General features: G+C 38.5%; 1 protein-coding gene across 1 annotated transcript in view; it reads right to left on the bottom strand.

Annotated features, from left to right (window-relative positions):
- Positions 1–8,457: 8,457 nt before the first annotated feature.
- Positions 8,458–16,011, bottom strand: part of XPR1 (xenotropic and polytropic retrovirus receptor 1) — a 109,610-nt gene continuing 102,056 nt past the window's right edge. Inside the window, exon 15 of the mRNA XM_016217872.2 lies at positions 8,458–14,344. Within this exon, the coding sequence (XP_016073358.1) occupies positions 14,284–14,344 (61 nt within the window). The 3' untranslated portion in view covers positions 8,458–14,283. The remainder of the gene's footprint in view (positions 14,345–16,011) is intronic.

Raw genomic sequence — 16,011 nt, 5'->3', positions numbered from 1 at the left:
CTCCTGGAAGGTAGTGCTTTTGCACTGGAAAACCCCAGATCTTCATTTTTCTATTTTTGGTGTCCTTTCTCTAGACTTAATGCCTGAGACTACTCTGGAAAGGGAGCCCAGTGCCTGTTTATCTTGCTGTTGGCAGCCCCTTGAACACACTGCCTCAAGTAAATGGGAAGTCAGCATGGAGCCTTGCAGATCCCTCACTTCTGGCTGGGGATGCGCTTGACAAGCTCTGAAGAGCAGTCGTGTCCTCTCTCCTGGAGACATCATCCTTGGCCACCGTGGGGACAGACACTTGAGAGCTCTCACCAGCAGCTGCAGGCTAGATGTCTCCAACTGGCTCAGGCCATGTGACGTGGGCTTACAGAGGCACCCACCAGAGGCCAGTCTTCAGGGCCCAGGGGAGACTGCTTTTATTTATGTGGAAGCTGCCCTCAGGGCATTCCTGCTGCAGACTAGCTCCGCAGATTTATCACTCTTTGGGGCCTGCAGGAGCTAGCGAAGACCTCTCTAAACCCCAGGCTGTGCAATGCCTTGTCCTGAGGGGGTTCCTGCCTCCCCATTTCCCCCTCCCCCCATCAGCCTGGGAGATTTTGCTGAGGACACAAATGAACTTCAGAAGCAGCCTCTCTGAGCAGAATTCCCTCCATTCTGGGGTCCATGGGAAAGTTTTTTCTTGGGTTAAATTAAGGTATGTGGTGGGTAAGGTCAGGAAGGAAAGACCCAAATTTGAAAAGTCCGGGATTAGACTCTGGTAGCTGAGATTCAGCTCTAGGTAGGCTCTATCTACTTGTGGGACCAAGTGCTGGTCACTGTGGAGTTCAGTTCCTCACCTGGATATGGTGGGGTCCCAAACTGAATTCCTCAGAACCTCAGGGTCCCATGACATATTAATAGGTCTCCTATGAAAAAGATAATTCAGGTCCAGTAAGTTTGAGCAGATAATGTATGTCATCTCATCCTCCTGGCAGGTCTTTAGGCTCAAGGGCATCTCAAAGGCTCAGGGAGGTCCTGAAGTGAAAACAAAACAAATCTAACCCAGTTTACCTTTGTTTAACCCAGCCTTTCTCAGGGATAACTGACTGCAGAAGCCATTTCCCTCACGATGGCAATAAATATCCTTTGGAATACGCTTTGGGACAACCTGGTCCTGATAACCTCTCAGGTTAATTCCTGCTGGGATAGTCTAGGTTTCTCAACCCAGTGGGGAGGAGGAGGCAGCTGCTGGACCCCAAATTCCAAGATCCCAAAGAAAGGGCTCTCTCAGGGTAAGTGACAGCCCATCCCAGCTTTATTTTATTTTAGAAAGTCTAGTACTATAAGACCAAAAAAGGGGAGACACCTAAAAATCTCAATTTCCACACTGACTCTTTGTCAATTTCATTAAGCCAATGCACTTTAAAACCTAACAGCCTCAGTTTGCCCGCCTGTAAAGAGGGAGAACTAGAAAGATTTGGTTTGTACTCTCTCAACATTAGCCCTCTGAACAGAAGTTTTCCAACTTGGGGACCCCAGATACTTAATGAAGAGGGGAGCATAAGTTAATTCCAATATTTAAAGAAGTCTAATGGAAATTATACATTTACCATGAGAAGTGTCTTTGCTTTTGACTGGTATTATATCAACTCAGTTTGACATCAGTTGTCATAGGGACCATATGCAATAAATATGGTTTGTTTGTTGGACAAAATCTTTACAAACTTAAGGTACATGGAAGTAGTAAAAGGATCAGCCAGTAATGAAAAGATAAGGAGCTATTGACTCAAGAGGTTGAGTCCAAAACCAGTCTAAAAGTATGATGGTGGAGAGCAAAGGGGTAGATGGGATCCGGGGGAGGTTAGGGTGTTTTATGGGAAGATGCTGCCCCAAGTAGCCTCTGGGATACAACCAGGGTTGTGTGCAGAAGTACATGTTTAGTGAAGTGACTGTGACAGTGGCCCTTTTCAGAGCATACTAGAGAAGGGTCTCAGCTGGTAGAGAGAGGGTATAGAGTGCCACCTCTACTGAGCTGAGAGCAGAGACCTCAGAGTCCCCAGGTAGCCAGTGGACTCAGGGATCAGGCCAAAGTGGATTCCATACAACTTCTTAGAAAAGCCTTCTGGGGATGCCAATGACTGAGGGTTTTCAAGAGCTTGAGCTCTGATTTTATATGTTAAAAGTCCCTCCCCATTGGGCCTCACATCACCCTTTCATAAGCAGTCACATCTGGAAAGGTCCAGTGTGGTTCATGGCTGTTTACCCTCTAATACGCTGCTCATCCAGAATCACCTCTCTTGTTTTCTACTCCCTTTTTTCCCCTTGGGCTCTCCCCCAATGTCCAGCTCCATTTTGCAGTAGCCTTGGGAGCTGAGCCCAGGAGACTTGTCTCTGCCCCTAGGACAGCAATGGTGAAAATCATGGTTGGTAGATCACTACAGGTCACCAAAAAGGGGGTTAGATTTTTCTAATTGTTCAGTACGAAGCATCTAAGACAAAAGAACTTTCTCTTGCTAACACTGATACTGCTAATAACATCTCTTACTAAGAGTTGGGCCATTTTTGTGAAGATTTAGAAGTACAGTGGTACCTCAGTTTTTTAACATCTCCGTTGACGAACATTTCAGTTTACAAATGCCATAAACCCAGAAGTAAATGCTTCGGTTTTCGAACATGCCTCAGAAGTCGAACATGCCACACGGCTTCCGCTGAGGGCAAGATCCTGAGGCCCAGCTGTCGGCTGTTGATCCCTTGGTTTTCGAACGTTTCAGAACTCGGACGTTCTTCCGGAACGGATCACATTTGAAAGCCGAGGTACCACTGTAACAAGAGAACTGAGGTGGATTCCATCTGCCCCAAGACCTAAACCAGGCTGCTGGAATTAGCTAACTGGCTAAAGCTGAAAAGAATTTTTTTCTACAGAGTATTGAGAACAAAAGCATTTCATTGTGTATTTTTTTAAAATTATGTGACCTGATAAATAAATGCATATTGGAGTGGAGGAGTTACCCACTAATTAAAATGCAGGGGAAAATGTGAGTTAGATATGGACCAAAAATTTTGGGTGTACTGTCTCTAGTGCTTCCTTCCAGATTATCTGAGTATTTCACAATTCTGTAAGTTGTAGAATAACTGTTACTAATTCAAATAATTTTCGCCCATTGAACTGCCCATAGTATTTGGTGGAACTGCCCCATGAATATTGACATTTTGCTGATTTTGCATTTATTTGTAATTTTTTTCCAGCATTCCAGGTGCCTTATATATATGTGTGTGTGTTTTGGATCCTCTTTTGAATAGGTTGCAACATTTTACTGATTCTCTCATTAATGACAAATAAAATCTCTGATATATGTTCATTTTATAGCTATATGAGAGGCATGGTTATGCTCTTTTAAAAGTTATCTTTTGATGAGTTGAGAGAGAAAGGGTTGTGTGAGGAGAGAGAGGAGGCAGCCAACTGCAGACCAAAGAGAGGCTCCAATCCTCTGGAGCACACATCTTACAAAGGTCTTCAGCATGCTAGCCACCTTTTGCTTATCTGACCCAATCAATATGATGTAATTGATGTAATGGATCAATGTGATATTCTATGGATATCCAGATCTCTTTGGACTTAATATAGCCTTGGAGCAAAACTGTTAATGTATATTGTCATTTCCATGGAAATATGAATTGTTTCTGATCCTCTGTTTTGATTCGAAAAGAATGCCTTCACCAAATCAATAGCTAAATACCATGTACTTGAGGTGGTATTGATCTGGTCTATTGAAGATACCACATTTGGCACTGTGCCTGAGACTGGAATTATACTTGATTGAGCTTGCGATGGTCTGCAGTGACTCTTCCTAATCCATCTAGTTTGTCCAGGGATCAGATCGGTCAAACAAACAAGGATGGAGAGGGGAAGGATGGCAATAACCTCTATTCCCATCTCTCCCCATTTATGCCTAGAGGGAGGGTTAATTTTAGAGACTTCCACTTGGCCTTTCCCAATGTAGCTCTTATTTTGCAGACTAAGGGTACAATGTGGAGGTTTGGCCAACTGCCAAATAGATCTTCCTAATTATACATTTGAGAGATGGGCCACTGGGTGGGCCCATGGATACTGTGGATATCTGTAAACTGGACATTGATCAGGACATTTATTATCTGGCTCCCATGGGACCCAAATCTAACTTTGGGGGCCAAGTTGATTCAGGTCCTTGGGCTTCAATGACAACTCAAGCTATATGTCCAAGAGTCCTCAAAATATCTGGGTATTCCCTTTTTCAAGGTGCAATTACCTGAGTAAATAACCATAAGTGCCTATGGGGAAGAACTAGGAGAATCATTACTGTGTATACTTGCCATTATTGCAGTGCTCTTCCCCCTACAGACCCAGTCACCTCTCGTCAATAGTTCTGGGTCTGAAAATTGGCTTAGGTTTGGACATTGGGCAAGGGATTGCAGCTTTTTATTGGGGCAACTGCCCTCAGCCTCCTGGCTGTCCATCTTTTTTTCTTCTACTAGTATACTCTGAGTACAGCTTGGGTCACTACCGTCACTTTTTCCATGTTTCTAGGAGCCATGCTAGTAGCAAGTTTGCCCCAACTCCTGGAATCCTTTCTAGGGAGTTAAATTCTGTATCTTAGGGAGACTTACAAGTCAAAAATTCTTCTTTATTCAACCTTTTATTCTGGCCCCATTCTTCAAGCACCCTGAGGCTCTCCTGCAGCTCCTATCAATACATGCTGGCTGTTATCTTATGGCTTATTTAGAGTACAGTCCCTCGCCTCCCTTATCAAGTCCAGCAGGTTCCCAGCTGAGTCATGGAGGATGACTGGCGCATATGTTGTCATGCAAAAGAGAGGCCTCTTTCATGTCTCCCATCATGGATGGAATGGGGATAGGAAGTCAAAATCTTTGGGGCGGGGGGATCCAACCAGTTGTTGCATCTGATGTGTCAGGTTTTCCCAATCAGGGCTCTGACCCTGCATAACAGACCTGCCTTGGTTGGGTGTTTAACTCTGAAATTCTGCTACTCTATTAAGTCCTGGGCTTGGTTTTCACTTTTTTCTCCTTCCTACTATAGGAGATGAGAGCTTCTTTGTACACAACCAGAGGCCCTCTGGTTCCACATCTGGCTTTCAATTGTCTGGTACTTGCCCTCAGCTGTTCATTATCCTCCTGTTGGCATCAATGGCACTGAGCAATAGCCATCCAATCTCATTGTTCTATAGCTACTCTCTCTTCTTTAAATCTCAGATGCCTGACACATTGCAAGTACATGTCTTCCTCTAGTATACCATCCCAATTCATCACCAAGGAGGATTTTAACAACTGGAAGGAAGGGAAGGCAGATAGTTGGCTCAAGAGAGAGGACTCCTGTGAAAAGCAATTAGAGAACTAATTTGTTGCTATTAGTTTTCAAAAAATCCTAAGTGCCGTCTTCCCTGGAGGGGCAGAGGACAGATTCCTAGAAAGCAGCAATCAGTGGGACCCAGCTTGCTGAGGAACCTATGGTTGTGTGTGTGTGCATGTGTTCTATGGGAGGGTGGAGGGTGTTCTTTGATTTTCTTTAAAATGGTTGTATTCTGATCTGGACCAAGCACAGCTTTTGAAAGAAGCAATAATTCACAAGCCACTTTCTAGTTTTGACTGCCAAGTACTTAAAATCCTTCCCTCTCCCACACGCCTTGTTTTTCTTTAGAGAGTGTGAATGTGGGCTAGAGTCAGTCAGAACTCAGTGCTAACCCTAGGATCAGTAATTACTGCAGTATCCAAGGCCAGTCACTTAACACTGGTTTTCTCCTGTAAAAATGGAACCAACGCTACTTGATGTACTCTGATGTAAGATGCACCTGGCTGTGGTAGGCAATGAAGGTAAGCAGTGCCTACTCTGCCCTGGAGGGACCTGGCATGCTCTTGTGAGATAGAATAGAAAGTCCATAGGATGAAGAAGCATCAGCTAATTATCAGGAGGGAGCATCAGAATCAAGTTTCCACCCAGGATCAAAGTGAGGAGACTGACCAGTATGCTAGTCAGCAAGCATTCTTAAGAGGCACAGCCTCTGTAGCAGTCAATCAAAAAAGCCAATTACCTCCTAAATTTACTCAGCAGCTCACCTACTAATAGGCTCTAGAAGTTACCTTTCAGTTGAACAAATATTTATTAAGCCTCTACTACTATCTGTTCAAAACATTTTAGTAAATATGATTTTGTGTGACTTCCTGGTGACAACAAAGCACATTTGTGAAAAAAATGTCTCTTCTTCCCTGAATTATATTACTACTACAGTTCCAGGCTATTTGAGATTGGGGCATTGCCACAGAAGGAAACGAGGGTATATCTTCATGGACACAAGAATTGGCAACAGGGCACACATCCTACCGAGGGAGTCTTTTGACTTGGGCTGCCAGGGAGGGGCTTAAAGTTTTCTAGGCCCTGGCCAGGTAGCTCAGTTGGTTAGAGCGTCATCCCAATGCACAAAGGTTGTGGGTTCAATCCCCGGTCACGGCACATACAAGAATCAACTAAAGGATACATAAATAAGGGGAACAAGAGATGATGTTTCTCTCTCTGCCTTCCTCTCTCTCTAAAATCAATCAATAATTTTTTTTTTTTAATTATAAAAAAAGAATCTACGGAATTGCAGAAAAATATGTCTAAATCCAACAGTTGACAGGAATGATCTTTGGCAAACTGATATTTCTGAACTATCTTTGATACTTCCTCAAAGAAGGGATAAAGAAGCCCTTCTTTAAAATTTAACTGGCTGATCTAGTCAGAAGGCAGTGTTTAAGAAGCCACAAATAAGCAAGTTTCTGTTTACTTCACACAACCTACACTAATTTTTAAATTTAGTAAAGTGGCAAAGAATTTGAGAGTTAATATTAATACTCTTCTCCTAGATTCTCATTACCTGCCTGTTACCTCTTGAATTAGCTGGTTTTCTCCTTACCTTATAAACTTACCATCACAAAGTAGAATAGCATAGTAAACCTACTACCAAAAATCACACATTAACACTGGTTATTCTGTTCACGTATGCAGAAAAGCAGCCATGGGGCTGCCCTAGTTGGAGGAAGGCAGAAGGCTGTATCTTTCTCATGCAGTTATGCAATCAATAAAAATATATTAATATTTGGGGGAAACTTCATTTTATAAGGGTAAACACTGGTTGAAATTTGACGCTAATGTGTTACTTAATTATATCACTTAAATGTTTCCTGTGTGGGAAGCTGTCTCCACTTGTTATAAAAGAAATACATCCATTCAGATAAGACATTCCTAATAAGTGAATTATAAGACAAATTGCAAGGGCAGTTTTTTGGCACTAGAAAGTTCTGAAGAAATAAATCTTGATAGATCTAATATTTTTATTTTTAAAAGAAATTTTAAAACCAGAATAATATCTGACTAGAAATGGGTGAAGAGGAATCTCTAACTTGAGATAAAAAATTCAGCTTACCTTGGGGTGGATACCTAGTAACAAGACAGTCTGGCGTTTTGGGCATGTGGTTTTAGATAAGTAGTTTAGAAATAATTTTATCACCTTTCCCTGCTTGTCTCCATAAAACTATAAAGATAGAAACTCACTAAACACATACTAATTTTTTAAAATTCAAAAACTCCTTAATTTTCACAGGAAGGGGTGAGAAAGTAGAGAAAGAAATCAGAAAGTATAAAATCAGTCATCATTATTCTCACTAACTTAGAAAAAGACCTAGTCAAAACTGTCCAGATAAAGACAAAGGTCACTAAACATAGCCCAAGGATTCTGGATAAGTCTAAGATAGACTCTGCGAATCATCTGGGATTGTACCCTCAGCTGGTCTAGGTCTTTTTCTTTTCATCTACAAATTGAGACTTGTTAACCCACAAAATCTGAGGTGCTTATGTTTGAAAAATGTAAAATACTGTATGTATATAAATGTTGAGCATGTATATTATCAGATTATTTCACAACTTATCTTGAATTTAACCTGGAAACTCCATATGATCACATTCTGGTTCATCTTACACAGAAATATAGTAAGAATAGAACTGGTGGTATTAAAATAAAAGGCTTTTATGGTTTAGTCAATAAAGTATTTTTCTCTTTCCATTTTGAGTATATTCATTTTAGGATTAGTTAATTTCAGAATTTTCCCTAGACGGACAGATAATAAGGAGTGATAACTAATCCAGAAATTCTATAGAAAGTTCTAATGTTCCCACACAGGGCATGAATATATAGTGATAACAGGTGTCCAGCTCTCCAAAATACAACCGAACAGATCATTTCACCTAATACTTGAGATTCTTTGCAGCAATCCAATTAAAAGCACACTTCATATATTACCTAAAGAAAAAAGGTCATTTAAGATTATTAAGAGTTAAAATGTTTGATCTAAACACTTTTGCAAGTTAGTCCGAAGAGGAATCATGTTCAAGAATCCAAGGAACCCAGAGAGAAAAACAATCACACAAACTATTCGCCAGTGACAAAGGAGTCAGCAAACTGTTGGAAAACAGAGAGAGCTTGTAATTAAAAAAAAGGACAGAGTTTTGTAACCAATCACTTATTTTCTTTTAAAAACACATAACCACATTAACTTTTTGCTTTATACAACCATCTATAAACTATAAAACAGTACCACATTGTGCATTTAACCTACTTATCAAGAAGGGAACTCCACACTTCATAAGAATTCTACCTATATAAGAAGGAAAAAGGAGACAGTTAATAGCATAGTCACAGATACAACATGAGTCCAACCATCAATTCCTTGACGTCACCTTTTCCATTTACCAGAGTGGAGAAAGTAAGAAAGGAAGAAAAAAGAGGGAAAGAAGCACCCACAGAGGACTAATCACATTCCATAGTTACTTTTGACAACTATAGCTCAGGGTTTCATAGAATAGTATCATTTGACCAACACAATGTGGTACGGGGGTAAAAGGAAACATGAGTAGAGGGAGAGGGTTTGAAAAAACAGATACATTTTATACCCTATCCCCTCCTAAATACTCTTCATTGACACAAGCTTCTATGCTAATCTGGAAAATAGCAAGAAATGAATCTTCACAATGTGATAAGCTTAAGAGTTCTGCTCTTTTTGAAAACATGAATGGCTCACAATCTTACAGTTCAAAAGAATTAACAATGTCATGATCAATTACTCTTTCAAGATTCCCCCCAATCTTTCTGATTATTCCCACCATGCTGGTGTTGCTATAGAACAATCAGGGAAGTGTGGATAGGGACTTCAGAAATCATGATAAAGGGATAGTGAGATGAAATCTTGCTTTTTTAGAAGTCCACAGCTTTCTGGTTACAAGTCTTCCCTCTGACTGGTGTTGGTTCAGAGGAAAGGGCATAAGAAGAACTAAGGTAATATGGTGGAAGTTTTAGTCAAGTAACTGGTTTGAAGGTATATAGATGAGACTGTGTAATTAGCAGACATACTAAATCCAAGGCAAACAATTGGTTATTTGATTGTCCTCCTTAGGTTGATGCCACCATTTAAAAAAAAAAAAAAAAAAAAAAAAGTGGCTTTGATTTAATCATAAAATAAACCAAAGGTCTGCTACAAGGAAACATACATTAGATGAAAATTACTCTGATGATTCTCCTTAGGGGAAACCTCTCATCTTGTCCCTCTCACTTCCTCTTCCATGGTAAATAGGCCAATACATTCTGGAAGGTTGTTTCTAAGGGGCAACTCAATGTCAGAGTTCTGCCAATTCATACAAGAAAGGCATTAAGAGCCATGTCAATCAGCAGGCTCCTCTCCATTCCCAGGCAAACTTCTCATGGTGCTTAAATTAAGCTCTTCCAAATCTAATCAGATGCTTTTACTTTTTCATATTTGGTGGGTGGAATGTGGCCTAATGCTGGTTAAATTATTAGTTTGTAGCACTGACCAGCACAAATTTCTTATGCTCTAATATAATCAACTCTATCCCACATTACCACTGTGCTCTGACACTGTATAGATTGAAATTCAATGCAGATACTTAGCTTTTAAGATTTACTATCAAGACTGATACCTCAAATGCAGACATGTATGGTTAAGTAATTTATAAAACCTCACCTAAACTTTCCTTGCTTCATCTAATTATCACAAGCAAAAAACAAAATTTAGATGCATCATAAAAAGAAAATGAACTAAGCTGATAAATTTGATTTACTCTTTACCTTTTTCCCAAAGTTCTACCAGAACTTAACCTAGTGACTATAGATATTATGTGTAATGAAATATGGCTTTTTTATTAGATTTGAGAAAAGCATGGTGATTTTGTAGCTGAGAAAGCCATAGATTCAACATGATTATTTTTGATAAAAAAATTTTAAAAATATAAATGTTATATAGTAAGAAACACTTGTTTTGAGAAAGGCAAATTTTATGCAAATTATTTTTAAAAACCCAATAATTTGAAATTTGTTTACCAAATAAAGTGCAATAACTTCAGAGAATTCTAAGTTTTTGAATAAAATAATGCCATGGATAGGGTTATTTTCTAAATTATTTTCCTTAGACTAAGAAATTTTTCTAGTCATTACTTAGAAAATGATGTTTGGGCATAAAGAACTATTTCCTGAATAATGCAAAGTAATGGAGAAAGGTGACAGGAAAATAAAGGCAGGTCCCTACCAGCAACGTAACCACTGAAAGGAGACAGCAAATACCTCTGTGCCATGGAGCTCACATACCTTCCTAACTGCCCTGCATCTGCTTCCAAGGTCCAACATCCTCTTGCTCTTTTCTGCTATCTCCACAATTATTCAATTTCTCTTCAACTAAATGTCTGTTAATCTGATGCCTGTATGACTCAGTAATAGATTCCTTTCTTCTTTTACCTGGTAAGAAAGGATGAACTGCTTTCTCTAGTGATCGTGAATGTACTTCAAACCATGGTGGATTTTACTTCTAGTAAAATCTCAGTTAATTTCTTAGAACTCTCATGTTGAAAATATTGTTAAGTCATAGATCCTAGGGCCCGAGTCCCATTTTCCTTCTTTAAGGGTCCATATAGTTTACTGCTGAGGTGACTGGCATTCTCCTCACACCATTGCTTCTGAATCTGAAGTTAAGCAGCTTTCTTAAGGAGAAAAATAGTAGATGCTGGAAAAGAAAGTTGCACATGTGTTTTCAACTTCTTTCCAATCTTAAAAATAACCATTACAACCTAATTAATAATGACTTAATCTTTGATTATTGTCGTCTCTCTGTATGATATGAAATCATCAATTATTCCATTTTAATGGTATAGGCAGCCTTAAATATAGGTGCACATTTGTGCATAGAAAATAAGCCACTTTTGTCTTCTAGTTTCTCGACACACATCAATGCTTTCCATACTATCTATCATAAAATGAAAAACGAACTTTATTATTTTATTTATACCTCCTTTACAGTCCTTTGGGGAGTATTTTAACTGATATTATAAATTGCATAATTCTCAAATAAAACTAGAATTTCTAAACCTAAATCAGATGAAATTTTACCTTTGGTTAGACTGCTGTTCCTTTCAGATGACTCTGTGGTATTTATTTCCTAAGAGTCCTACTTAGAGTTTCAGTGCACAGGAGTCTCCAAAAAAATTTTAGGTTGGACATAGCATTGCCAACTACTAGAACATATAAAATTTAGGAGAGAAAAATATGCATGACCTTTTTTGGAGGAAAAAAATTAAATGTATATTGTTTCCCAAACTGTTTCCTCTTGATGAGGAAAAGCCTATTTTTCTCTTTACAGCTTTAGGAGAAATATAAAGCTGTGTGTGTGTTTAAATATATATTTAAGCATCTGTCATGGTAAGCTGAAAGTTACATAAGCCTTATCATTTTTGAATAGACTATGCTAATAGGACAAACACGCCAGAAAAGAAATACATTCTAACACTGTATTTTCTATGAATAAATAATACTGATTAGGGCCTAGAATCATAACAGTTGAAGAAAGACCAAACTGGCCATAGGACACACTGAGGAGTTCATATGACAGAAGTCAACTGTAAGATCTTATGTGTGTCTTTAAATAGGTTTACTAATAGAGAATGGAGTTGATAATTCAAATTGCTCTGGATACACATTAGTACCACCGATTTTATTTGTACAAGAAATGACAGGTTTACTGGACTTATCTATATAATTCAGTAATAATTACTGCTATTTCTTGACAGACCAGTGATATTTCCCCCATAGTTTTAAAGTACAAAACAAGAGTTAGGAAAAAATTAATAATGCCACCTTTAATCTATCAAGGGGCACTAACTCGTTATCACTGATTATTATAAATGATTCAATTTATTTAAACTAAAAAAAGCCCCAACTCAGTAATTAAACTTTTCCTCTTCAGTTTTGGGACAAGAAATATGCTTGGCAAAACACACAAAAAAAGCAATAAAAGCCATAAAGTTGTCTGATTTTTCAGGAGAAGAAAAAAAATCTCGATTCCGAAATTTTAGCTTTTCAGAATAAAGATGGAAGAAACTCCTTTAAAAAGAAACTATTTGTCAGTTAATTGATAGAATTTTGATAATAAGAGAGTAACATTAATATAATCTACTGAAATTATGACAAGGATAAGTAAAGACTTGTGATGCATGGGAGAAGAGCTGATAATAAAAGGGATATATTAAGGGGCAGTAACCATATGTTTTTTAGATTAAGTGATAACAGTTGCCCTTCCACTCATTTGTTCCTTTGTCTAAAATTAAACTGAAAGTGACAGAAGTAATTTAATTTCATAAATCCACTGATGTTGATCTGAATCTGGGGGGACAGGAGGATTCAAACACATTTTACTTTTCCTGGTATTTAAATTAATTGTGTTAGATAATGAAATGCTAAACTTAATGCTAACCACATTCAAGAATAAAATCCTTTACAGTTTTTGGGATTATTTGGGTTAAGGTTAGGAACATAGAAATTAGACAAAGTGAAAATGGACATTGTGTACAGACCATGATAGTCTGAAATGTCTAAATAATGTACTTTTTGTGTATGACCAAGCTTAGACCCCAAAATTATAAAAGCGTGTTTTCTATCAGAGGAGGGCATGCAGTCCAATGTTCACCTTTAAAACTGCTGGGAGAAATGGCTGCCAAGGTCTGTTTTATCAGCGTAATGTGAAAGAGGAAGGATAATTTGTTCTATGCTCTCAAAAACATGGTTTCCCCAAGACAAACTTAATTTGATCACATTCAGGCTAACGGAAGTGAGCCCAGAAGAAAAGCTATCCAATAAGGGTATAGAGTCTCTGAAATAGCATTGTCTTCTAATTCAGAGTTAGTAAAGGCTGTACTTCAATTACCCTACATGCTGAAGCTTAATAAGGCATAACTTGAGTTGTTATGGTTGGAATATGGGCAAATGTATTCCACATCTGCTCCTTAAAGAAAAAAAGGTATCAGATCTCTTAAATAAATTTCAACTGGTTGTGTGACAGTGTGTGGATGGATGCTTTGTTATGAGAGACATGCTCAGAATTCTAAAGCAGCAGCAACTTAGAAAATCAGTAATGAAGCTTTGGCTTAAAACTAAAAAGAAAGAAAAGAAAAAGTCAAATGGGTGCAAGTTGCCTCTTGAAAGAGGTATTGTGGACTAAACCCTCATAAATGCTGTCCAACATTAGCTTCCCCGTCTTCTTTCACTGTCATCACCTTCATTGCACAGGAGTTATATCATTCTTTTATGGTTAAGTTTCATAAATAATGAGAAAACTATATGTAACAAATACATCACATTTCCCACCCACCCAGCAACCCTCCCCAAAATAAGAAAAGTTACATCAAATTAAAAAGTAGCTTCATGAATGAAGGTACTGCTCTAAGTTGCACTTTCCCTGCAAGTGCAGCCAGTGCTTTTGCGCTGGGTATGAAGGAAAGGAAAAAATTCTCCACATAAACTGACAAAAAATTTAAAAACCAATGTCCGGTTTCAACCAGTCAAAACCGGGCCAAGCAGAAGCCAAGGTATCTCAGTACCATCCCATCAGAGGGTCCTTGCAATGCCGGTTCTTCATCCTGATAGGTTTCTGCATCCTTGTGATTGTAAACAATCCATTTGATACTATGTTTTTGTTCCTTAAAATGTCCTCTGATTGGCAAAATGAAGTAAATATTTGTTTTAAAAATAGAAAATGAAAATTAAACCAAAATAAAAGAAAAGAAACACAGTGAGCTTGTTTGGAGTCCATAGGATCCGATCTGGAAGAGCTCGGAAAATGTGTTATGTATCTTCTCCTGTTTTCGGCTGGAAAGGTACTAGAGGTTGCGTTGGTCGAGGAAATAATTGCAGAGTAGGAAAACCAAGGATGTTAATCTAGACTTCAGAGGATTCAAGTGTTAGTTTCATCATCTGTGTCTTCTATCAATACCTTAGTGTCACGAGTCTTGGACCTAGTGGTAATAAGGAGAAAAAGAACACTTAGTCCATTACTAAAATACAAACACATCCACAGTATTAAGTCCACTTCCAATCTTACCATCATTAAGAAGAGATCCTAAACAGACAATATATACTATCCCAGATAGACTATTCCTGAAGTTTCATATTCAATTTCAGGTATTACTGGGAAAACACAAGGAAACTAGATTGCAACCAGAGGAAGGTAACAAGAACAATGGCAGGACATGTGCAACAGAGAGTAGTATTCTGCAATAAGAAGATCTGAGTTGGAGTACTGACTGATTTTATGATGTATCTCTTTAACCTCTTGGAGTGCCAATTTTCATTTCAGTAAAGTAGTAATAATAATACATAATATACATACTACTACTCTCACCTCATGGAGAGTATAAATATCAAGTAAGAAAATGGATATAAAAATATCAGTAAAGCATTCAACAAATATAAAGAATTATGATGAGGATGACAGAAATAATACCATCTGAGGTATACATGAAAAATCAGGAGTTAGCGTGCAGAAGGCAAGACCTAAGGAGAGGCATGACAGTTGTCTTAAAAAAGTTGACAAATGACCCTAGTTGGGCTCTTTCTGATAACTTAGTCTCCTTGGAAAAGAAACACACTGAGCTTGCTTGGAGTCCATAGGATCTGATCGGGAGGAGCTCGGAAAATGTGTTATGTGTCTTCTCCTGTTTTGGGCTAGAAAGGTACTAGAGATTGCAATGATCAAGGAAAGAATTACAGAGTAGGAATACCAAGGACGCTAATCTAGACTTCAGAGGATTCAAGTGTTAGCGTCATCATGTGTGTCCTCTATCAATACCTTAGAGAGCCCAACTAGGATCAACTGGTTGAAGTTATAGTCCCCCATAAGCTATTTACCACGATAACTATCCAACAATCACATCATGTGCCTTGTGTAATTATAAACTTCATTGCCACTGATGATATCAATCAGCATAAGATGACCATCTATTCAGGATGCTGTGGAAGAGATTCCTTCACTGGATGAACAATGGGATTAGATCACGTTAAATTAACTCATAAGTCCCATAAGGTGAAAGTGGTATTTGGTGAAGTAGGTATTATTAGTACTACTTGACAGAGTTGGAAACTGACGTTCAAAAGGTTAAGGATGTGTTAAAGGTTGTATGAGTCACAAAGTACTCAAATTCAGATCTTATTTTAGATTCCCTGCTCTTTCCTTGTACAGAACCTGCTCCATTGTTCTAAAAATCATCTTCTGGTTGCAATCTAGTATTTCAGTGTTTTCCCATAAACACCTGAAATTGGACATAATCTATTGCCAAAGAGCTTCCTTGTTTTTGAAACTGAAATAGTGTATGTTTAGATTGCCCTCTGCTGGCAACAAACAAGGATTAATTTTCAAATTTAGCAGCTCAATGAGATAACCACCTACAGCACTGTCTTCTAGCCCTTTGTGGCATTTATCTTGCTTACCTCACCAACCCCCACAACCCCTCCTCCTGCTTCTTCAAAACTCTGCTTCCATGCTATAACAGTATTATGCTTTGTTTTGAAGTTCTTCCTACTGATCCCTGACTATTCCCTTTCTTCCCCTTTCATTTATTTTTTTCTCTAGCCTGTGTTTGTTCCCTAAGACTCAGTTCCTTGCTCACTTTTCTCTACCTTCTCT

Source organism: Miniopterus natalensis, chromosome 19, assembly GCF_054644295.1.
Source record: "Miniopterus natalensis isolate mMinNat1 chromosome 19, mMinNat1.hap1, whole genome shotgun sequence".
NCBI lineage: Eukaryota > Metazoa > Chordata > Mammalia > Chiroptera > Miniopteridae > Miniopterus > Miniopterus natalensis.
Note: the sequence above shows the minus strand (reverse complement) of the source record. Positions and strands in the feature narration are given on the sequence as shown.